At 33.1% G+C, this 25,634-nt stretch overlaps 2 protein-coding genes across 3 annotated transcripts; one reads left to right on the forward strand and one right to left on the reverse strand.

Moving 5' to 3' along the window:
- Positions 1-2,325: 2,325 nt before the first annotated feature.
- LOC108913971 (aspartate aminotransferase, mitochondrial) lies at positions 2,326-9,941 on the reverse strand. Its single transcript, XM_018719639.2, has 6 exons — positions 9,686-9,941; positions 9,088-9,595; positions 6,845-7,027; positions 6,550-6,788; positions 6,345-6,495; positions 2,326-2,545 (listed from the first exon to the last, which is right to left on the reverse strand). Exons 1-6 carry the CDS (start codon positions 9,754-9,756, stop codon positions 2,423-2,425), a joined length of 1,275 nt encoding a protein of 424 aa, XP_018575155.1. The 5' UTR covers positions 9,757-9,941; the 3' UTR covers positions 2,326-2,422.
- A 557-nt stretch (positions 9,942-10,498) lies between these two features.
- On the forward strand, positions 10,499-24,442 carry LOC108913978. 2 transcript variants are annotated; one of them, XM_018719661.1, is made up of 11 exons: positions 10,499-10,634; positions 10,686-10,906; positions 10,961-11,955; positions 12,028-12,144; positions 12,220-12,315; positions 14,739-16,496; positions 18,495-19,186; positions 19,581-20,532; positions 23,780-23,920; positions 23,973-24,096; positions 24,155-24,442. In XM_018719661.1, the coding sequence occupies exons 1-11, from the start codon at positions 10,561-10,563 to the stop codon at positions 24,334-24,336; spliced, it is 5,352 nt and encodes a 1,783-aa protein (XP_018575177.1). In that variant the 5' UTR covers positions 10,499-10,560; the 3' UTR covers positions 24,337-24,442. The 2 variants fall into 2 exon arrangements, with proteins under 2 accessions (XP_018575177.1, XP_018575179.1); XM_018719663.1 differs by having other exon boundaries at positions 10,566-10,634; positions 10,691-10,906.
- The last annotated feature ends 1,192 nt before the right edge of the window (positions 24,443-25,634 follow it).

The following is a 25,634-nucleotide window of genomic DNA, read 5'->3' on the forward strand; positions in this document are numbered from 1 at the left end:
AATGAACTTTAAATGCAGCTGAGCACTATACTCCATTTGAATAACTTCTCAGTAGGGGAAACAAGGTCACTAGATTTACAAACAGAGGTATCTACTAGCTACTGTAAAAAGTTTTCTTTGTTACGCGTTGTGCTGCCCCCTGTTAACGGATTGTATTAACATATCGGAATACCGGAGTCGGAATTGTATAAGTAGCGACATCTATTAAAGAAAAGGCAAACGACGAAAACAAAGATGACCACCGGTCGCTGAATTACAAGTGGAAGTTGATCTTATTTGTGGAAGGGCGAAACGGGCGGAGACTATGAGACGCCTTCATTATAGCCTTCCTTCTCTATCGCACGATTTCTATGACTTACTTTATCGCTCTCACGTAACGGCCGATGTACCATAGGGACTTTTCGAACCTGTATATACCTAAAAGTTGTGAGTTTTAAGAATACTCAAAACTGTGCGAAAGATGGGTGCTGTGGACCCAATGGTTTTTGCAAAATTATATTTAAAAAATGCATAACTTTAACCATCTGTCTCTCTGAAAGTTATTAACAAAAAAAGGTTTAGAAAGTCGATTTTTAAAGCTTAAAACCTAACTTCTATTTGTATTTAAATGGATTTTGATTTATATTGCCAGGGGCCCTTTTGATTTTTACATTAAAAATAGTCTTTTTTTATCACTTTTTTTATAAACGAAATTTTACAAAAACTATTAGGCCCACAGTGCCCATCTTTCGTACAGATTTGAATAACAAAAAAACTCACAACTTTTAGGCATGTTTATAAAATTCTAACAAATAACAACCAAGTTATGGATAATTAAAAAAATGCTGTTTTTCTACAATTTTTGATGTTTTTTTTTTGCAGTAACTTTTAAACAATTTTTCCGATTTTAATATATCAGGCGGTATATTTTTATTATTGCGCATATTTCGTCTGTTGAACACTTTTCCCTAAAATCAATAGTTTTTCCAGTACTTATATATTGGAAAAACTGATTTTGGACCTAAATTGTTTAAAAAAAAAACAATGCTGCTTATGAAAAAAGTTGACTCACGAGATGAGACACCTTTTCTACTGCCTTCCCCTGCACATTTCAACAATAATAAAATAGCGGGCGTTCATTCAACATTTGTAAAATGTTTATGGCGGTGGTCATAGTTACCATTCCGTAACAGTGAAAGGCAGAGTGGGAGTAGCGCATATTTACTGTGTGAGCTCTGTTTAGTCAGACCGTAACAAAATAATACTATTCACCGCTTTTTTTTCATAATAAATAATAAATTTATTAAGGTGATGTAAAATTGTTTTACATATCATTTCTTGTATGTTTTTTTAAAAATTGTAGAAGTATAAAACAATGGTGCGATAAATACCAAACTTTAATGAAAAAGTAATTGAAAAGTTTATTTGAGACAAAAGCAGAAGAATGGACTTTCACTACAAAAAAATGTTGAGTAGGTACATTTTCTCTATATTTCAATAGTACTTAAAATAAAACTATCCAATTATAGTTGATTTTTTTTCAATGCTTTGTAGGTAGGTACCTAAATTTTTCCGCCTCCCTGGTATGGAAATCAAGAGCCGGCACTGTCTTCGATCACAGTAGATTTTTGGGTCTTTGATTTCACATTTTGAAGTCAAAAAATTATTAATAAAAAAAACAGTATAATATAAGTTACCTACCTTATGGAAACCTATTGCAGTATGTGCGATATCAAGAACAACGTTCACAAAAAAAAAAAATACTTACCATTTTCATAATAAAATTTTAAAATATTTCTCCTCGAATTGTTTAGTTAAAAACTTCACGCTGAAATAAAACAAAACGCCAGAAATTGACGGTTGGTTGATAATGTAAAAAAATTTGAATTATTGACCATCAAGGTGATATCTTCAGTCTCGCTCTTAAGCGATGTCACCTCGTAAAAACTATGAACAAGCCAATGTTATAATTAGTGTATTCCCAATCAGGCGCAGATCCAAAGGAGGGGCGATGGAGTGATCCCCCCCCAAACGATATTTTTATTTAGGCGGCAACTGTGCAAATACCCCCCCTAAAATCCATATCTATATCTGCACCTGTTCCCAATAGTACGGAATTTTAATTTTTTTTTTAGATTTGAAATGTCAAAATGACGTCTAGGGTATGGAGGAAAAAAAGCAATAATCTAGTTAGACTTTGATAATATTCAATTGAATTAAAAAAATACATGCAGGTATAACGTATACCGCAAAATTTAAACAAAACAAATATAAATGCTTAGAGCAAATTAATATAAAATAAACAAAAACAAAGGTGTATAAATCAACGTTTCGTAAAATGCAATCTTACATAAAACAAATAGGTGTATATTTCTTAATATCATTTAAAATGCAAAGCCTGAACAAAAATACTTTTAAAACGAGGTAAAACCTATAAATTAATTCATTTTGTTACTGCATGGATGGCATTTGCGAGGTAGCCTACGTTTTTCGATGTTACTCCAGCCATGGAGATACGGCCATCTTTCGTTAGGTACACGCTGAAGTCTTTCGTTATTTTTTCCACCTAAAATGAGAATTACGTCAAAAATTCAAAATAAAAATGTGTGTGATTGTTTTATGATTTCCATAAATCGGGCTTTCTCGATTCTATATGAGGTAGATGTATAATAATCGTCAGTTAAGAAATGTATCACGTCTGGCTAGATACAAATTTTTATGATTGCCTACTTCGACCTCCCCATTGAATTATTTACTTGTATATGTATTTTACAATTTTATAATTTCCAATGAGGTAATAATATTATGAGATCATTCCTTATTTGTATGAATAATCATCACAACTAAAGAAATCGGAGTAGATAATTAAAACAATAAATTAAAACCAATTTAGTCAATAAAAGAAGAATAAAACATCTTTGTAGCCTTAGAAACTTGTATATCCACCACATAAAGAAAATATCTTATTTCGCATTTCGCATGACCGGTTTTATCTACCTCTATTATTTTGTTTTTGGTTTTCTTTGGAAATTGTTTTTTTTTGTTGCTTACTTTTCCTTCTTTGTTCTTCCTTTGACAGTACAGCGGTCTCTTTTGTGTGGACCTACTTTTTTTATATTAATTTCAAAACAAAGCAAAGATATCTTTTGTTGTTTCTAACATTTCACATCTTTGCAGACAATATCCCTTATTGCTTCAGCAATAAAATTTATTTTCTATTTATCTGCTATATTTTCCTTCTTTGTTCTTCCTTTGACAGTACAGCTGTCTTCTTTGTGTGGACCTACTTTTTTTATATTAATTTTAAAACAAAGAAATGATATCTTTTGTTGTTTCTAACATTCACATCTTTGCAGACAATATCGCTTATTGCTTCAGACCGCATGCTAAATGCTGCAAATTGGCAACCTAAAAAGGATGCAACGTCTTGTTAGCCAGCATCCAGCAATAAAATTTATCTTCTATTTATCTATCTTTTCCTCCTTTGTTCTTCCTTTGACAGTACAGCGGTCTCCTTTGTGTGGACCTACTTTTTTATATTAATTTCAAAACAAAGAAATGATATCTTTTGTTGTTTCTAACATTCACATCTTTGCAGACAATATCGCTTATTGCTTCAGACCGCATACTAAATGCTGCAAATTGGCAACCTAAAAAGGATGCAACGTCTTGTTAGCCAGCATCCAGCAATAAAATTTAGCGTGGTTCTACTTGGTAATAGGATTCTAGCGGTGGCTTTGTTGCCAAATAATAACTGCCAAATAAATTTAATGTATTTAATTATGTAATCGAAGAGTTATATGGAATTAATTATCTTTTATTTGGAAATTTCTCTATTTATTTCAAAAAAATTAAAAAATGTATAATTTCCTTAAGAATAGTACCTTAATTTTTTATTTAATAAAATTGTTGGAACCTCTAGGGGTGGTTGAATACGAAATTTATTTAAAAAAAAAACAATAAATCATCAATCAATGAGATAAGACAAATGCGCTAGCTACTGCTGTTGCAATTTTGACAAACTTTTTAGGTTTTTCGACAAGCAGGCTTCGGATTTTTTCCATTCAACGCAGAACGGACAATCAGAATCAGAGGTGCAGGGAGATTTTTTAAATTAGTTTTTCGATTCAACGCACTGTTTCCCAGTTATAAGGCTTTTTTACTATATGATGTCACACACCTCTTGTTTCCAAAATTTATTTAGATGCAGAACGGACAATCGGAACCGGCAGTGATGGGGAGATTTTTTTAATTATTTTTTCGATTCATCACACCGTTTCAGAGTTATAAGACATTTTTTACTGTATCTGAAATTTATTTCCGACATACGGACTTCGGATCTTTTGCATTCAACGCAGGAGGGATATACAGAACCAGGAGTCTTTGGAGATTTTTTTAAATATTTTTTTCGATATAACCCACCATTTCTGAGTTATAATCATTTTTTTATTCTATGATGCACACACCGTTGGTCCCTATTTTTTTTTTTTTTTTGACATGCGGACTTCGAGGTTTTTCACTCAATCATCAATTAGAACCAGAGATTTTTTGATATTTCGAGTCATTTCTGAGGTACAAGCTAAAATGTTTTTTTTTTTTCATACGTGGTGACGTCATAGCTCAATGACGAAAGCTAAAAAAGCCACGCGCTCTACCCCATGTTCCCTCCCTAGGTGTCCTAAAGATGCTGAGGAAACTCCAGAAGACAGCAGAGAGAGAGAGAGACCCTCTATGATGACAAAATCTCTATCGCACACTATCACTATCTCTCTCGCACACACTCAGACAAAACCGACATTAATTAAAATGGGTATTCTGATAATGAAAAATAAAACATAAAGTGTATTATTCAAATAACAATAATGTGTGAAAGTTCTTCAGGAATATCAGCAAATTTATTTTGGAGGAAGAATCTCGTCAACAAACACAAAAAAAATATTATTAGAAACCTTAGGTGGATAGAAAACAGCTCCGATCTCAGTCCCTTAGACATATTTTTGTCGGGACACTTCAACAAAATATATTATTCAAGACCTCAAAATTTCCAAGTATTACAAAAAATACAGGACGAAATGTTTGATAATATTATATTTGTTTTTAACGCAATAAATTAAAGCATGCTTTCAACGGTATCATCATAATTGCTTGCATTTGGAAAATTGGAAAAAATTAGTAGGTATTTTAATGTTATTTAAATAAGCAAATTTTGATAATGTCAAAAGAAATAAATGAAAAGTCGTACATTTGTATTTAAAATTCTTTTCTATCTTTAATTAGTATTAAATCTAAGTATAAGTGGGTGTCAAAATACAAACAAAAATCCTGTACCTACATTCCACGACGTACTAATAACCCTTGTATATTAAATACATTTTTCATCAAATATTAAAAAAATTATATTACAAGCTGTTTAAAATATCATTGTGAATTTTGTTTATTTGGAAATATATTTTCTGCAGTATTTCAATACCAAAAAATGAAAATAGTAGTATTAATGAAATTATGATTAAACAACGCTGCAGAATATCATCTGAAACTACATAGATATTCGTTGATTCTTTAAAACATTTTTATACCTATACCAATACCTACATCATACATTTAAATACTACAGTAACGCAAAAAACGGACATTGATAAAAAAAGTGTACAAAATAAATCCGTAAGAATGCGTGACAACCTTGCCAAACTATTGTTTATATGTTGCTAGGATACGAGTAGGTATGCGGGCCGCTGCATTCCTAAAATTCTGCTGCTGGTGTACTGTATCGGAAATTCAGAAATTTAAAACTGCTGTCCTATTCCAGTAGCGGTCTGGGGCGAAGCTATATTGTCTGCGACATCTTTGACAAAAATATACTCAAATAATGAACCACAAATAGAGGAATAAGCCAGACAGACAGACAGAAGAGATAGTATCTTTGATAGATTTGTGACGACCTTTCTATGTGTGAACTGTGATATCACATAAAAAGCCACCGTCCAGATAACAGTAGTGGAGGTCCCGAAAAGAAAACCAACTTTTTGACAATATATACACTAACAATCTGTAAACGGCCTAGTTCAGGAAACTTTGTAATTAGTAAGTCAGAAAAACAAAGAAGTTTACCTCGATTTGGCTTTTTAACTCAGGTTGCCGTTTTATAGCCGATTGGTGACATAGACAAACTGTTCACCGGATATTAGTACTTATACCCACGTTAAATGCAAAATTAGTTTCATACATTATAATATAGGAATGATTGATATTTATTTGTTTAATTATTGCCAGAGGTCAGAGAATTCTTGATATCAAAGAAGTTATGTTAAAACTGACGAATACCAGTTAACCAACGATTACTAGTACCTTATTTTTTCTACATTTACCTGAGGCGCTGTCAATCCGGTAAAGCAGAACATCCCAATTTGATTTGTGATATGTTCCCAGTTGCGAGTCGAGCCCTCCTTCTTCAAATTATCACGAAGATTTTGACGGACAGAAATGATCCTGTCAGCCATTCCCTTAACCTCTTGCAACCTGTAAACAAAAACGATAGAGCCGCCTTATTTCTCGAAGAAAAAACCTACTGACCATTGCTTTTTAAGGTTGGCATCACCTAGAATCTCACTGACAATCCTAGCTCCGTTGATTGGAGGGTTAGAGTATAACGCTCTGATGAGAATTTTTATTTGGGACATGACCCTATCGGCTTCATCTTTGGAGGAGCCTACGATACTAAACGCACCCGCTCGTTCTCCGTACAAACCCATGTTTTTAGCGTAGCTCTGGGCTAAAGCTACGCGATGTCCCTCTTTGATAAATAGACGAACCTAAATTTAGAAAAAAGTTCTTCGACCTTAGTTTCAAGCGATTTTGTTGTACTCACAGCATAAGCATCGTTTTCTATGCTGCCAGTGGCAAAACCTTGATATGCCATATCGAAGTACGGGAATAGGTTCTTATTCTTGACGAGCTGAGATAGCTCTGCCCATTGCTCTTTGGTGGGGTCGACACCAGTGGGGTTATGGGCGCAAGCATGGAAAAGGACGATAGATTTTTCAGGGATTTTCTAGAGTAAAAACAAATATTTAACAGTTTTAAAATAGGTGATGAAGAAATTCAAGTTATATTGGTATATATCGTCCCTATTATCACGTAGAGGCGTATGTGGATATCCATTTCTTGGATTATACGCCCCAATGTGATAAGACGGACGATATACTCGTAATACACAAATTGTGGAGTCTATCATGATTTGTGGTTTGCTGTGTTGGTACCATTAAATTTTACCAAAAAAACAGACAACATATTGTAACATCTAACAAGGTGCCACAAATGTGTTTCCAAAGTTGGAGAATATTTTTTAATGGTAAACAGTATGCATTAATAAGCATTTTCAATGATTAAAAACGTAATATATTTAAAATTAATATTCAAAATTGATGAAACTTATTGAGAAGCTCTGGAATCGTCTCCGACTTACATGCTACATAAAAAAGGGTGAATACTTCGAAGCGTAAATGTTTCTTTGTTCCATTTTTTCTAGTAAATGTAAAAATTGCTTTATGCAACAAACTAGTAATTCACTTAAAAATTTTATAATTACATAAAAATAGTCGGAATTACTCGGAAACGGTAAGAGGTACGAAGTAGCTTAAATAGGGGCAAAATTGTGTAATCAGGGGATCAACATTATGCCTCTAAAAAATCAAGGCTAACATGATTAGTTTTCAAAATATTTGAGAAAAACTGAAATTTTGGAAATCCGTCAATTTTTACATGTAACGTTTCTTCTCTCCAGGACCATCATCAACTTCATTTGAGTAAATGAATTTCACAGGGTCTAACGACACTTACAGTGTACGATAATTCAATAAACAAAAAAATGTAAATAAAAAATTTAGATAAATTTGGAACGAATACACTGAAGATGAATTTTTCGAGACAAAACGTTTGAATCTGGTTTGGGCTGAGGCAGTACAGTATTGGGGGTCATGAAGGCTTGCAAAAAATGTAATAAAATAAAAAAATAAAGTTGATGATGGTCCTGGAGAGATGAAACGTTACATATAAAAATTGATTATGACATTCGATAGAGGGCAAAGAGTTGCCATGAGAAAGTGTTCTTCTTTTTTCAAAATCACCTCAAACAAGGCTGAAATGAAACAAAAACGGATTTCCAAAATTTCAGTATTTTTCAAATATTTCGAAAACTAATCTTGTTAGCCTTGATTTTTTAGAGGCATAATGTCGGTCCCCTGATTGCGCAACTTTGCCCCCATTTAAGCTAGTTTCTATATCTTATCGTTTTCGATATCCCTATAGTGAGAAGCGAATTTGTAAAAATCTGTATACTTTTAGCATTTTAATTATGTTTAAATAAAAATTAACTTTACATTTAATTATTTTAACTTGCTGTATCTATTTACTTAATTATTAATTTAAATTTACGACATAAATAAATTAAAATTTCACAACAATTACAAAAGTTCTATTTTGTGCCGTAGTAGCCATATCTCATTATCAGTCATCAGTAGCTGTAAAATATTTGATATTCATAAAAATCCAAACATAAACAATACTTTTTTATTATTACACATGTTAACAATATATTTCATCACTAGATAAAATTAAATTAGAAGTTACTTAATAATAAACGAGAAATATGTTAGATAAACATTATCTATTTATTAAGGAAGATTGGAAGATTGTTGAATTTAATCACTAAATTTAATTTTTAATTTACTTAAATCACGTGTTTGCTAATCTTATCATAGTTAATAAAAACAAAGTATGTAATTAACACCAGCATTGCTTACTGAAAGAACTATGTACTTGGATAAAAAATTACGTGTTGCAAAAGTTCTTAGTTTTGATGCCATTCATAAAATAAGTATTACATACAAGTGATTCTCAATGTCTTCAATTATTAAAACTTTAGATTATAATTTTCGAATTTGTAATACTACTTGGTAATTTCTATCGTTTTTAATTAAAATTTAAATTAAAATTTTATTTTAAATTTTTAAAATCTTTTTTGCGGTGGTCTATAAATGTTTAAAAATCAATTTCCCTGTTTCAAACAATGCGACATTTATTTTATATTTTTCACATAAAAAAAAAACTTACCGAAATATCATCCACAGCCCCAGCGAAGTCCAGTCCGCAAGTCTTGGGATCGTAGTACTTGTAAGTCTTAACGTCTAACCCACTATGCTTGAATATTGGAGTGTGGTTACCCCAGGAGGGACTGGGAATATACACCACCTTATTGCCAGGGAAGAAACCACTCAAAAATGCGGCACCGACTCTCAGAGAACCGGTACCAGAAATACCTTGGATGGTCGCATTCAAACCATTTGCAACAACATCTGCTCCCTCTCCAAGAGCTAGTTCTATGCTCCTTTTACAAAAATCGGATAAACCAGAGATCGGGGCATACTCCTTGTCTAAATTTTTTGCCCTCATTTGCTCCTCGGCTTTACGAACAGAAGGAAGGATGTACGGTTTACCATTGTCGTCACGGTAGGCACCGACACCTAGATTAATTTTATTGGGATTCGTATCACGTTTGAATGCCTCTGTTACTCCCAGAATGACATCCGGGGGGCCCATTTGTACACCAGACCACCAAGAGCTGCAATTAAATGTATGATAAAATTAAAATAAAAAACTTGAATTAAGATCTAAAAAACTTAGTTTAAAATAAAAAATATATATTTCTTACCTAGCCCTCTGTTTAACAGAATTAATTCCATTTCTAGCTTGTAGAAGAGTTACAGTTTGTTTTAAGGACATATTGAAGTGGTTTTGTCGTGATCGCGATAAAAAAAAAATTCTAGTTACAGTTGACCTATTCGACCTCGAGGATTATGAAACAGTTGTTTTTGTTAAAATGCTTCTGAAAACTTAAAATTATCACTTGCATTTGAGACTGGTGACTTGTCTTGTGACGTTACGCTGACGAAAGAATTACCGGCCGGTAAAAATAAAACTTGAAGGTCAATGCCAGGTCAATGCAATTTTTTGTAACAATGCAAATAATGCAATGGAAATAATGGAATACAATTATCAAATGTGTCGTGTCTTTTTCTAATTCCAAATACAGCAAAGAGAAATATCAAATAATTTTATAAATGTGCATTTTCTATCCATGAATTTAAAAACTCGTAATCCAATCCAATTTGATCACAGTTTAATTTGGTTCAGTTCAGTTCATTAATGTTCATGAATTTATGATCATATACTATGAAAGTATGTATACTTGTATATATATATATATAAGTTCATCACAAGTGTCCTTGGGGGCTTTCGTTTTTATAAAAATAGTACCCATAAGATATTTAGTTACTCTTACGATAGAACCTATTAGTATGTGCTATAGCAACTAATATCAGTTCAGTTCAGAGTAACTAAGTTGCTATTAGCTAGCTACATATTTGCCAAATCGGAACGAGAGGTCTCTTGAGAAGAAGCAGCTGTGGTGTCACTTGTCAAATTGGGAAATGTCAAAGACGTGTCAAAGTCAAAAAGTTTATTATTTACCGCCAAACTTGTTTAGATTTGTTTGAAAGTCTAGAAATCTAGGTTGAAACTGGAAACATGAATAAAATTAAGTTAATGAAACTTGTAGAAACAATCATAAGTTTGAAAGTAAAGCTAAAATGTCCAATCTGGTAAGTTTATCATCTTATTACTTTACTTCCTCTATCTTTAATATCTTTCAGTTTAGATGTAATGCGGGAAGTTGTTGAGTTGAACTGTGGCCATAAGTATTGCAAAGAATGTTACCTTGAACAGAAATCTGCCCAGAAGCAAGCTTCTTGCCCTCTATGTAAAAGGATTTATAAGAGGAGGTCAATAATATACAGCGATAATTATGCGAGCACTCTTGGAAAATTTGTTTATAACTGCTGCGAAAATATAAAAAGTATTTATAAATGTGAAGGTAACTACACATTCTATTAACTTTGCAGTAAAGACATTGATGCATATCTTTTAGTTGAACAACTTCGGAAACAACTGAGAGAGGAGATAGAAATACCCCAGAATAAAGACGTTCTACAACAGAATGTTATAAGCAACAATAATTCGCTGGCCATTCCATCAACTTCAAAAGGTATTAATCAAACAATAAAGCAGAAGAACCGTTCAAAAGAAAAATATGGTATAAAAAAAGCTAATAAAAAGAAGACACAAGATGAATCTGTGAAAGAAAATTGTATGAATGCTTTTGATACATTAATGAGTAACCAGCCCACTAATACTTTTAATAGAAAGGGTACTAAGCGTGTTTATATAAACAAAAAGAAGTACAAGAAAGATAAAGCTGAATATAATATTTTAGAATTTGATAATTGTGAAAATAAAACTGCTGTGTTAAAGTGGTTAAATGATACAAGAAATCAATTTGACAGGTTGAGTCAGACTCAAAATATTACTGGCATTTCTGAAGTTCCTGTTATTGACTTAGTGTCGGTATCCCAAGTAAAAGGAGCGAAAGATGAATGTAAATCTATGAGACCCAAACTTCGGAGAGGACGGGCAAAATCATTAGATATCGAAGTAAAGAAAGTAATACCTACACAGAAAAAACTGAATTTGCAAACAAGGTCTACTAGTTTAGAAAATTATAACATCGAAGACAATACAGAAGAGGAAGAAGTTGTTAAAAAAGCGGAAGAAAAAGTAATTCAAGATTTAATAGAAGACGAGTTTTTAAAAGCATTGGACAATGAGTTACAAGAGACTAAATACAGTGATTTTGATATTAAAAGTAAAAGGTATAATTCATCAAGGAAGAAGACTAAACCTTTAAGTCCAACTCCTGTTTCTACAGGATGGGAACGTTTAACAGAAATAGAAAAAACTATAAAGAAAAACGAAAGGATACCAAAACAACTAAATATTACCTTGCAGTCTACCCAGGAACTTAAAAATGAAAACACACCTCAAATTTCTAATAAGGAGACCATCATTAAAGCAACTAATACTGATGTAAGTAAAAGAATTTTAAAGGTTGCCTTAACCCAAGCAGATTTTAGTAAGGGAATAAAAAATATTTTGCAGAAACCAAACAGTGACTCGAAGCAAAATACTACCAGAAATAATGTGGTCGGTATTGAAAGTAAAAACGAACACTCGACTGATAAAGAATCCAACGGTCATAAAACAATTGACGTTGATGTAAGTAAGAAATTATTAACAGTAAATTTAATACGAGATGACTTTACCAATACGACAAAAAATATTAAATTGCAGAAGCGTAATGATGATTCGATACAAAGTGTTATTGGAAACAAGGAAGCACTAATTGAAAATAAAAGCCGACCTCCAGAAGATACTCATGCCAAAAATGTAAGTGTGTGCATGTAAAATTTTCCATTTATAAATGTTATAAATTATATTGAAATTACTAAGCAAAAATTTAAACCACTGTCACACAGTGGTCAAAAACTATAAATTCTCAATCTAAACCTATAGCTCTTAGAGTACTTAATCGTCCTATTGCAGGGAAATTTTAGATTCCAGGGTTTTTTATACCCTAGAATCCACTGGAGGTAATAATATTAAACTATATTCAAGATTTCAATTCCGTTTAGGGGATTGACATTCATAAAATTGGAACGACTGTTGAAATGGAATGTAATGTATTCTATTTTGATCTTAACAAGACAGTTATATATTATAGCTCTCATAATGACTATAAAAAACACATTACAGTGAGTAAAAATTTTGGACAATACTCAAGACCCTAATTTTTATACTTAGCTATATTTGTTTATATTTTAGTTATTTATCATAATTACATTATATTCTATATCGCAGTATAAAATAATATTTTTCAATTTTTATCTTCTTCCTCGTCCTGTTCCTCCTGTTTTTCCTTGTTTTGTTCACTTTCATCAGTTTCGTATTCTTCACCTTCAAACTCTTCCTCTAAATTACTTTCCTGTTCATCTACGAATTCGTCGTCTTTATCTTTCTTCTTTGCGTCTGACTTAATTACAAAGGTAACATTTTCTCAGCGATATACTCACATTTTTCTTCCGTTATTAAAATATTCTCAGGATAAAATTGTTTCTTAGACTCTACCACTTTATAATATGGAGAGTAAAGATCATGTCCATGTTCATTGGCCTCTTTTCTTAATTGCTCATACTGATCTCGAGTTAAATTTAATGAGACAAAGCCACTGCTTCTTCAGCAGAGTAACTGGAAACCTCTTGTTTTTTAAATTCTTCCTGCTCTTTTTGGGGACATTTCCGTTGCTTCACTGAGCAATTTGGCTGCATCTACATTTCCACTTTCTCTTAAGTTTCATGGAGGTAGCAAATGATAATTTTTTGTTTGTTCACGAATCTTCTGTGGTTTTCTACGTTTAATAACGACAGAACAATCTTCGAAATCCTTAGAAGGACGACTACCCCTTTCTGATGTAGACGCGTTACGAGAATTCTGCAGGCAGCGAACAACAATCTTCGGGAAATATATTTCTTCATTCAGCCAATTTTCGAATTTTCTTAAGAAATGTTCGTTTTTTTTTAACTTATTTTTCTTCATCTTGCAAAATAAGGCGCAAAGAATGCTTTTCCTGTATATGTGGCAAGGGTTTTCGTCGTATTTTCATCAAAATTTGTGTGGAAATGATTCGACTTCGACTGATTCACATGAAAATTCCATCATTATTTGATGTAATTTCAGGCGTGTTATTGGTTCATCGGCCATTGTAATAAAAGATAATAATAAACAAACAAAAACAATGCCAAAAATTAGTTCAGTATTAGAGGTATCTACCGTGTGTAAAAAAGTGAAATTTTTAGGTTTCGTTCGGGTTTTAAGGATTTTTGACCACTGTGCGTCACTACTAAAACTTTATTTGATGAAAAAGTGGCAAAGATTTAGGAAATATGTGTTAACAAAATGTAGGAGCACTGCGCAAAGCATGAATAAAAATTATTTCCTTTCCGATCCCCCTGTTTTTGACCATATTTGTTTGACTTGTAGGTGTCCAATTGCACAGACCCCTGTAGTGGCAGTCAAGTAGTCTACTTACAGGTGACAAAAACTGTTAAAAGTTTCGAGTAAATCTTGCCTCAAAAAAATAAAACATAATATTGAAGTATTCTTAAATAGGTTTGAATTTTATTATTTCTAGTATTGTCACATCAACAAATGGACTTTTAAACTACATTTGATTTTTTATTTCTTAAAGTTGCGCGGTCGAATAATAGATATTACAAAATATTTCCCAATGGATTTCGACTAGTAAATTTGTCTTTTGAAATGTTTTCTCAGTTGTAAAATAACTTCCAAAAATTCTAACCAAATTAACGGAAAGTCTCAAAAAGAAAACTGTGTTTATTTCTATATTTCGAAAACATTCTCCAAAAAACCCTTTTTTACTTTGTCAGTGTTGTGATTCTATTTTAAATTTTTAAGTGGGGCGTTAAATGGGAATATTTATAATCGACTTCAAGTAGCAGTTATTCGAAAACAGTTAAAAAATGTGTTTTCAATTATTATCTCCTTCAAAAATCTTTATTAACTCTATTAGATTTATAGCAAGTTGACCCCAAAACAATGAATTTTCATCAAAATTTTTAAATCTTACAGTCGAAAATGATCAAAAATTGATTACTACAATTACTTCCTTTTCTTTACTCCTTTTTTTAAATCTTTAGAAACAGTCTCAGTATCTTTTTGTCAACAAGAATTATCACTGAATGTTATTTTTTACCATGAGGAGTGATCTTATAATTTTTATTTGTTGTTTATAGCGCCTAGAAGAAAACATTCCTGAAGCAAATAAAAACCCGAAACACTCTTATGATTTAGAACAACTAGAAGACTACATATCAAAAAATATTGAACTTATCGATAAAAACACATCTGGAGATAATGATACTTTGATACATGCCTTTCAGCAGAAAAAAATAAAGGCCCATGCGCACAATTCTGAGAACTTAACGAAGAAACCAACTTCTGAAAATGTAGAGAAAAAAACTACAAAGTCTGAAGATAGTTGTGTTTTACTAGATGTGTTGTTTAATGTACCTCCACAAAAAATGCCTCACGATGATAATTCAAAGTCAAAACAAGAAAATGAAGTCATAGTAATCGACGACGTTCCCGAGATCGAGATTATGGCTTCAAATGTACAAAACAATCGTACAGCTGAGAGTAGAAGAGATGTGCTGTTTAATATGCCTACACAAAAAATATCTCATGACAATTCGAACCGTAAACAAGAAAATGAAGTCGTAGTAATTGAAGATATTTGTGAGATCGAGCCTACACAACCAAATCTACGAGATGATCGTACTCCCAAGAACGGAAAAGATGTGAAACAAGACACTTCACTGGATGAAATCACAAAATTGTACGCTTGTCCTACGCAAAAGATTGATTACACTAGTGCCGATACAACGAATAAACACAGTTCAACGGAAGATTTGTTATACTTATCCGAAGAATGTTTGGAAAAATGTATAACGAGTTTAAAATCTACCGATGTGACCATTGAAAACCACCTTCGAAATCTGCAGTTCTACCTATCAAAATTAAAATTGTTGCATAGAAACGATAACAAAGTTATTAAAGAAAAAGCATGTATTACAGAACTTTGTGACGCCGAGACTCAAGTAGTCATTAACATTGCCGATAAAACAATACAAACTGAGGTTAAAGGAAATAGTATTGGGGTGCAAACGGAAGACTTGTGCTGTATTCAGTGCAACGTTGATTTGAATAAAAATCTTGATGGCGTTACATTGATATCTCAAGGTACAAGAGCTGCTATAGAACATATGGTGAATGAAACGAATACAGAATTCAAACCGACTCTGCGTAGTGGCATTTCAAATAAAACTGCTCTTTTGAAGCAGGGCTCGCAACGTGAAATGAATTTAGATTTCAACTCGCCTGTACATAGTACTGGTTCCAATAAAAATAACACTCCTTTAAAGCGAAGGTCACAGCATACGGTGAATGAAACAGATATAGATTTCAAACCGATTCCGCAAAGTACTGTTTCAAATAAAAATTACACCTCTGCCGTGAAGCAACGTTCACAACACGAAGAATTTACCTGCACCCTAGACAACTTGAGCTTTGACACTCAAGAAATCGAAAAGAATCAAGACACTATAACAAAGATACCTTCAAAAATTGATTCTCGTAAGTCTGATGCCCCGCAAACGTCACGAGCTGATATAGGCTATAAAGTAGAAGAGAACATTCCAAGTTCCGTTTTGATATGCAGTCTAAACTCTAATAAATCGACAGCATCCAAGAAAATAAATCGGAAGTTAACTTACGAAGATGATAAGAGCAGTAAATTTAAGAGAATCAAACGTCCCGCTTCTGATAGTGACTCAGAGGAAGATGAAGAAGTTCCAGCGAAACGAAAGTGTAACAGGTTCCTTAGAGATGATTTGTCTGTCCAATTTCTGACTAATCCTGACATTTCCGAATTTAAAGAGAACAATAAAACACTAGTGGTAGAATCCCAGGATAGCGAGAGTATTAATTATGATGTAAGTACTCTTTTATTCGTTTTATACAGGGTGTCCTCGAAGTTGAGGCACTATTTCACAAGGTGTCGAACTCGTAAAAGTAGTAAATTTTCCCAAAAATCGTCTTTATAAAGGTTACAAGATATACTCAAGTCGAATAAGATCATAAAACCTGAAAACTTGAAAAAATTATTAATAGACATTTTATTGTACTTTATGACGGGGAAGGGTATGTATAATGATAATATCAAAAAAGTAACTCAAAAGAAGTGACGCTAAGTTGGCAAATTGTAAATAAGTGACAAAATTGCGTGTTTTTTCACTTTTTTTAGTGCCCATGAACATCTAGACCACGTAACGAAAAATTAGTTAGTTTGTGTTGTAGGCAATTAAATCACTTACAATTTAAAGTACCTCGAGTAATGTTTCACTTATTTTTTAACTGTAAAATAAAGGTTGAACGCGGAAAAATCAGTTTTCGAAAATTACACATTATTACTGCTAAAAGCAATGGATGTTGATTTGGTTTCAAATTTATGGAAAAGACGGTGAATCCAAACACCAACATGTGTGCCAAAGGCTGGTTCGAGTGACCGTGAAATTGTTGCTCCAGATATTTGTTAATTAACTCATGTTTTTTGCAACTAATTATTTAATTACTAAACGTTAGTTTTAGAAGTTAGTTTAATTAGTTTTAGAAGTTAATATCGTAAATATAGATTCTAATTGATCCAGAGAAATATATCGAAAAAGAAAAATTTCAGAAATTTGAAATTAAGTTGCCCTTTACAACTACTAACAAAGTAGGGACGTGCAAAACAGCGTTATAAACAAATTGTCCCAAGGTCAGGCAAAAGCCGCTCGGGAATTTGCTCTTTTTGCNTATTACTGCTAAAAGCAATGGATGTTGATTTGGTTTCAAATTTATGGAAAAGACGGTGAATCCAAACACCAACATGTGTGCCAAAGGCTGGTTCGAGTGACCGTGAAATTGTTGCTCCAGATATTTGTTAATTAACTCATGTTTTTTGCAACTAATTATTTAATTACTAAACGTTAATTTTAGAAGTTAATATCGTAAATATAGATTATAATTGATCCAGAGAAATATATCGAAAAAGAAAAACTTCAGAAATTTGAAATTAAGTTGCCCTTTACAACTACTAACAAAGTAGGGACGTGCAAAACAGCGTTATAAACAAATTGTCCCAAGGTCAGGCAAATGCCGCTCGGGAATTTGCTCTTTTTGCTTTTTGAGCTTATTTTTATGACAATTTTAAAAAACAGAGAAATCAACTATGTCTCTTTGTTCCCAAGATGTTTATTTCTGTATTTCGAAAACATTCTCCAAAAAACCCTTTTTTACTTTGTCAGTGTTGTGATTCTATTTTAAATTTTTAATTGGAGTGTTAAATGGGAATATTTATAATCGACTTCAAGTAGCAGTTATTCGAAAACAGTTAAAAAATACGCATTATTATTGCAAAAAGCGATGGATGTTGATTTGATTTGAAATTTATGGAAAAGACGGTCAATCCAAACACCAACATGTGTGCCAAGGGCTGGTTCGAGTGACCTTGAAATTGCTGCTCCAGATATTTATTAATTAACTCGTGTTTTTTGCAACTAATTGTTTAATTACTAAACGTTAATTTTAGAAGTTAATATCGTAAATATAGATTCTAATTGATCCAAAGAAATATATCGAAAAAGAAAAATTTCAGAAATTTGAAATTAAGTTGCCCTTTACAACTACTAACAAAGTAGGGACATGCAAAACAGCGTTATAAACAAATTGTCCCAAGGTCAGGCAAAAGCCGCTCGGGAATTTGCTCTTTTTGCATTAAATCCTAAATATTATCACAAATAAAGCATGTACTACTTACTAATGTAACAAAATCATGGAGTAAACTGTAATCTAAGGAAAGTAATAGCCTTTATTATACATTTGAAGTATGTGCAAATATAAAATTTGGATTTAACACAGCAGTATTGCTGCATTATGTGTTCTTATTTTAGGAATATCTTGCTGAGGTTATGAAGAAATACGAAGATAATGACTTTTCCAGTAGCTCGCCTCGGAGTTTTAAAAAACCCAAAGTTCTTACGGCGAAGCAAGAATTGAACAGGAAATGTGAGGAAATGATCGACAACGCTAATAAAAAAATATATCCTGGTAAAAGTGTATCAGAATTATCCTGTGCTTCATCCAAAGACAGCTTCAGGACAGCTTCTGACAGCAACAACTTCGGTGACGGTTTAGGTTCAGATGATGTTTTCATGAACGAAGAGAATTTGTTGAAGTTAGAAAATGACATTCGTACATACGAAAGGAAGGTAAAGGCGCAGAATTCCGAAATTTCTGATATAATAGGCGAAACGGAAGAGATTACGCCGTCGCCTAAGAAACGAAAAAAGACGAGTGCAAAGAACGATCCTCCATCAAATAAAGATTTATTTTTGAGGAAGCATGATCTAGAACTTTCAAACAAACTTTGCAATGCCCTGGAGACGGATGCGAATGAACTTGCTGATACGTCGGAAGCACAAACAAATTTAAAAAAAGAGAAAAATATAATTGTATTAGCGAATGTAAAAATTAAGAGCCAAGATAGGAATGAAGTTGCGAAAGGAGATGAAGATGATTTATTCTCTGATGAAGACATTGTTGAAACTACCCCACAGAAAAAGGTTGATAGTTTTGCAGACAGGTAGGTAATCGTTGCATACCACTAAAATTGGGTACCAATTTGAAAGTTAATCCTGTCACGAATAGCTAATCTGATTTCGTCAATGTTTTTTTCATGCCGGACTGTCACTGTATGTTTCAATGAACAGGCAAAATAGTAACATAAATCAAAACACAAAAAACGAGTGTTATGTCTCTCAAAACGTCTAAACCCAACCCAGAAATTATTTAACCATTGAAAATTGCCATAAAAGCCTACAAACCAAGCTAAAAAAAAATAAGTTGTTTATAAAATTTGATTTGATTCAGACAAATATTTGCTATTTTAGCTAGCACACTTGATATGGTGTTTCCAAATTCGTCCAAAAAAGCCCTTTCTGCATTCCATAATTTCTTTCTTTGCCTTTTTTTTTTAGATCGTTACGTTCGCAGATAATGGATTCAATAAACCTAATCAACAACGCTCTACCACCCCCAAAAGAAACTGCAAACTTCGACTTCGACATTGTGCCATTGCCGCCTCCACCCGACTTCCAAGATGACCTTGACATTCCGTCTACTCCTGAAGATATAGTTGACAATGATAATCCTACGAATGACGACGACAATCCGACGAACGACGCCACAACCGTAATTGACTTAAACAAATCCTCGCAAACTCCCGATAATCTGTCCCAATTCATTTTCCGCAACCCCAGAAATCCTAAAGTCCTATCACCGTGCATCAAACAGATCATCAGAGAAACTGAAGTCGAAAATAAAAAATCGGAGACAAGAAATATTTCTTATGAAGAGTTAAACGAAAACGACTTGTCGTTAACTCCAGACAGACTGACTCAACGGAATGAACATGCAATGCAAAGACTACTCCACAGCACCCCTATCGTTAAAGTGGATCTAGAGAGGGAATCTTTGGGTTTCTCACCCATAACGGCAAAGAAATCGCAGAATATCGGCATGACGGAAATGGCGCAAGCTTCGAAATACACTCCTCTAACAGCCGTAACGAAACACACACCGCAAAAACAAAATGTATTCACCAGCACGCCTAGGCAGAAGAGTATATGGAATTACGTCAAACCGTCTCAGGAGGCGGGCCCATCTATCGGAAAAACTAAGCCCTGCATAGCTTGTACTCGGCTGACAAAGGCTCAAATTAATTTAATTGTTAAGTTGACGGATAAGAAGTTGGCGAGGTTTAATTCCCGGTTCGATAAGGACGTTACACATATGATCGTTATCGCTAACGAGGAAAACTGCGTGAAGGACTACACGATTAAGTTTGTGTCAGCGGTGGCGTCGGGGATTTGGGTTTTGAAGTTTGAGTGGGTAGAGGAATGCTTGAAGAAGGGCTGCATTATTCCCGAAGTAAGTTAATATTTTTGGATATACAAGGTGGCACAAAAGTATGGAAACCCCTGAATAACTTGTCAGGAATGCATTTTCTTGAAAAATGATAAATACAAAAGTTTAAAGTGTAAACAAAAGTGTAAAGATTTTTCCCTGGCGATCTAAATGGTGACCTTGTATTTGACCTTGACTTTGATCTTCAAGGTCATTTGAAGGTCAAGTTAAGTTTTTTAAATGGGAACCCCTATTGTTTATTGCGAATTTGAAAAGAGCAAGGTCATTGTCAGAGTCGTGGTCAAGACCATATTATGACGTAAAATTTCCTGCTCTTTCCAAATCCGCAATAAAAAAATAGGGGTTTCCATTTGAAAAAACAATTTTGACCATGAAATGACCTCGAAGGTCAATTTATCATTTTTCAAGAAAATACACTCCTGACGAGTTATTCAGGGGTTTCCATACTTTTGTGCCACCCTGTATATTTTGGTTTATAAAAACCCATCTGAAAATTTTTGGCACACATGATTCAAATGAATTTTCTATCTATACACTGGGAACAATTTGAAAAATCATGAAAACTAACTCGTAATACTGTTTTCATAACTCCATTTCAAAAAACCTGCGCTTTAGCTGCGTGCGCATGCCCAATTGAGAGCTATATTGTGCATTATTGATAAGTCTTATCTTTCTTCATTCCTTTACATGTTTTTTCACAATATTACACAGAATTTTAGCAATGAAGACACACAAACACACCGTACTACCATTAACCCTTTCACTGCGCAATACGTCTGAATGTAGCTACCGCGCCGTGCACGAAAGTTTATCGCGTGCGAATATATACATCTGGAGCAGTTAGACCACTTATAGTTTTACATTATGTTATGTTAAATTACAATTTACGATAAATTTTACGATTTTGAATAAAATACAGTATATGTACTAAATAGAAACTGAAAGAAACATGAACAATCTTGGTACTATTACCAGTACCTCTTTCCATAAAAATATTCACAATCGGTATAAGCTCGCCCGCAAAAATTCGCCTTACCGATTGCAATAACCGAGTCACTATGCGCACAGTTGCGAATATATACGGTTTGAGCAGCCTGATCCAATTTAACTATTCATGCGAATTAATAAGTCTGAAGCAGTTTGAGCCCTATAAATTTTTAGCGAATATATACGTCTGGAGCAGTGAAAGGGTTAATCACTCAAATAAATGACTATAAGGTCATAAGGTTTATTTTGCAGTACACAAATTCTATTTCGACTTCAGTAAAAAGTAATAACTTCACACAAAAAGTCACAAAATATTCTCCCGTACTACAAACATTTTGTAAACTGAGAAAGAGACAATTAAAATAAATGCAATAAGATCAATTGGTGACATATTCGGCTATTCTCATTTCCCTGATCTAACGTTGGTTCTTTTTTTTTGTCTACGTAGTGCCGTAAGATGGATTGATATTAGGTCTGCTGCAGAAACAAACTTATTATGTAGGCTAAAGTTAATATCAGAGATCATTGACACCAGGAGTAACAAATTAAACACTATGCTTTAAAAAAACTATAACAAGTATCTACATTTTATTAAAAACTTCAATAGATTTCAAATCTATCAGATTAATATTTTTATTCATTTTATATGTACATTTTAAAAATAAATAGTTTACAATTAGTAAATAGTTGATAAATCACACGAAAATTTGTAATTTTTTAAGAACACTTTAAAATTTCTATTGTTCACTGCTTTGTCCGTACAGACATAAAAAATATGATAATTTAAAACAGTGATAGCAAAATTCCAAGTCATTTAAAAATCACTAACTCACTTTTGGCCATTAAATCGGTTATTTTTAAATTTCAATTTTCTTTTGTATAATATACAGGCTGTCCCTTCGGGAACTGCGTCAATCGTTGTCAAGGAAAGTACTGCTCCGAAAAATTTGAATTATGGTATATCAACAAACTAGGTGTTTCAATTTTGCTGTTACATTTTGATAACTTCAAACAGCTATAACACTGTTAACTTAAATGGAACACCCTGTATTTTTTTACTCTGTCGTATGCAGACAGAAATTTCCTTTCAAGCCATATAAGCATTGTTAGGGTTGCCATTACTACTTTTAGAGATGTTTGCAATTTTCTACTTTTTGGATAGTTTTTCTCGTATCAGACCTATTGTCAAATTGGCCATGACCAGAAAAACTTGAAATAACAATTGAAGTATAATTTAAACGATCCCCATTTAAATTTTTGGCAAAAACTATTCAGACACAACAATAATTTGACAACTAATTTGACAAATGTCAAGTTATTTCAATTGTTTTTGGAGTGTTTCTGGTCATGGCCAATTTGACAAAAGGTCTGATATGAGAAAAACTGTCCAAAAAATAGAAAATTGCAAACATCTGTAAAAGCAGTAAAGGCAACCCTAATAATGCTTATATGGCTTGAAAGGAAATTTTAATCTGCATACGACAGAGTAAAAAAATACAGAGTGTTCCATTTAAGTTAACAAAGTTATAGCTGTTTGAAGTTATCAAAATGTGACAGCAAAAATGAAACACCTAGTATTGAATGTTTTAATTTGTTGTTATACCATAATTTAGTGTTACCTATGCCCTTTACAGGTACCAAAAATCCACTTGATAGCACGCTCCTGAAAAGAGTTACTAGCTTCTCCGCGGACCCTTGCATCTGTAAAATTTTTTCTTTAAATATTAATATATCAAATTCTATAACTCCTAGGTATAGGGAATATTTAATAAAGTGACCCTCAAATTTCATGTAGAATCCGAAAATGCATTAATATATAGGGTGTCCCATTTAAAATAAGGAAGTTGATGTCGACTTCCGGTATAACAGGAAGTGCTGGAGAGTTCTAGATATTTTAGTTGTGTTCGCCTCAGGGACTCTGCCATGTTGCCATATTTTCAATTTTTTTGGAAGCAGTACTTTCCTCGATCGACGCAGTTCCCGGTGGAACACCGTTATACTTTCCCGTTATGGTTGCATGTCCCAGATACTAAATTTTACAAAATTTGCATTGTATACACTTTCTGTCCCTTATTTAAGAAAGAAAACTTATTGTTGCTAACAATAAACAACGATTTAAAAGGAATTATTGAAATGGGAGATAAATTGGATTTTAAATATTCGATGGACATATTCTAACATGACCGGTCACTACGTTGGTCAATTTATTAATTTTTGGTAAGTTAACTGTCACTACCATCACTAGTCTGAACCCATTTTACAGGAACCTTTTGAAGTCCTGGACATTTCTGGTTTCCCTGGTCCCAGAACATCAAGATTGACGCGGAAACAGAATCCTTTGTTCAAAGGTTATAAGTTTTTCTGTGCGGAACCGTTCCTTTCGACAACCAAAGATGAAATCGAGGTAAAGCAAACAATTGTGAAAAATCTGTTGTTTATTTTTATATTGCTTGCAGAATATAGCTAAAATGTTAGGAGGAAGAGTGCTTCAAGATATGAGAAGTTTGCTGGTGGATGACGGCGATATCGGGATTATAATAGGGGAAGGCCATGCCACTCAAGATTTCGAGCAATATGAAAGTAAGTCATTATTAATTATGTTAGTGTTTTAATAATTCGATTCGATCTTCAATTTTAGGATGGGTGGAAAAGTACAAAACGGTGACGGTCGACATAGAATGGTTGAGCAAGTGTGTGGGACAGTATAAAATATTAAGCATTCGACCGTACGTCTGGTGCTCTGAGGACAACCTAGGTGACCTGGGGTATCCCTCGGCGTTAACCGAAACTGTACCTCTTTCTTTTACGGAAACATTTTAATAATGTTTGTTACCAGTTAAGCATAAAATGATTTATGTATTATTTTTTTTTAGAAAGTTTATTTTTTTTGTTTTTATACTTCTAGTACCAGTAAATAAATCTCATTGCCAGTTTATCCTCACAAATATTAGAATAACAGATTGTTGAGGTTGTTTGAATTTTGTTGGGATATAAAAAAAATTCTACGGAGAGCAGCTAAATTATAGAACAAATTTATTGAAACGGAATGGTCCAACCTACACAGTGACATCAAAATCAGTCCGATCCGATCATCCCTGCGCCCAGCGGCCACTACATTTTATTTTCATATACAGGGTGTAAGAAGTTTGACTACCATTACTTCAGCATGAAGTACAGTAATCATAAATGAACAAAAAAGTTGTATATTAATATTGGGGAGTTTCATCACGCGCTTATCTGAACGCTGCACAGCTGATATATCCCACGTGTGCACGCAGCAGACTTGTCCTACGGAAAAAATGTAAACAACTAGTATTGTGAAACATTTAGTAAATTTCAAGACAATTGTTTTCCAGTTTTTAATTAAATAAAATAAAATGTATCGATTTTGTAGTACGAATATAGCGTTGTGCTTAAATTTTAGCTCGAATTTTAGTAATTATGAATCTCTTAAAACGGGAACTTAACTTGTAATCAAATTATAAATTTGAAAAATATGTAATTAAAGTACCCAAGGATTCACGTCACCCAAATAATCATACTTATTAAAAATAATTTAGGTACTTACCAAAAAGCAAAATTCAGTAATTTTTAAATGCACAAGTACAAAACAAACTACAATATATGCTCAAAATATCCACCACCATTTTCGATGCACACACAACACCTTCAAATCCAATTTTTATTTTACCGAACCGTTGCTGGATAATCGAAAACACGGTTAATCGAAATAACACTCAAACTCGCCTATTTTGCAAAAAATAAGAACTTATGTCACATAACCTATTACATACACATGCATATACGCTGATACGTATGTATGAAGAAATTTTGCATGTGCACGAATCAAATGCTACTGTAAATTGCGTAGGTAAGTAATACATACGCGACAGTTAAGCAGAGATTCGTTTTTGTTTTTATTTTTGAGCGTTTTTTTCGCCCCGTGGCGAATAATTCAGAGCGGATACATCGCATCGCACAAAGAATCCGCCGCGCGGATAATCGAGGTTCTACTGTAATTGTAGAAAAATTCAGTGAATTTTTACCTCTATTTAGCTCAGTCACTGGGCCATAATTTTGCTTCAAACATATTTAGAAATATTTCTATTTGTGTGATA

Source organism: Anoplophora glabripennis, unplaced genomic scaffold (genome assembly GCF_000390285.2).
Source record: "Anoplophora glabripennis isolate ALB-LARVAE unplaced genomic scaffold, Agla_2.0 scaffold665, whole genome shotgun sequence".
In the NCBI taxonomy this organism is placed as follows: Eukaryota; Metazoa; Arthropoda; class Insecta; order Coleoptera; family Cerambycidae; genus Anoplophora; species Anoplophora glabripennis.

Coding starts and splice junctions, on each gene's coding strand:
- LOC108913971 (XM_018719639.2), bottom strand. CDS start 9,756: ATGTCCTTAAAACAAACTGTAACTCTTCTACAAGCTAGAAATGGAATT. Junction 6,496..6,549: donor GCCAACCTTAAAAAGCAATG/GTCAGTAGGTTT, acceptor TTTTGTTTACAG/GTTGCAAGAGGTTAAGGGAA. Junction 2,546..6,344: donor CCGGATTGACAGCGCCTCAG/GTAAATGTAGAA, acceptor TTCTCATTTTAG/GTGGAAAAAATAACGAAAGA.
- LOC108913978 (XM_018719661.1), top strand. CDS start 10,561: ATGAATAAAATTAAGTTAATGAAACTTGTAGAAACAATCATAAGTTTG. Junction 23,921..23,972: donor CAACCAAAGATGAAATCGAG/GTAAAGCAAACA, acceptor TATTGCTTGCAG/AATATAGCTAAAATGTTAGG. Junction 24,097..24,154: donor AGATTTCGAGCAATATGAAA/GTAAGTCATTAT, acceptor CTTCAATTTTAG/GATGGGTGGAAAAGTACAAA.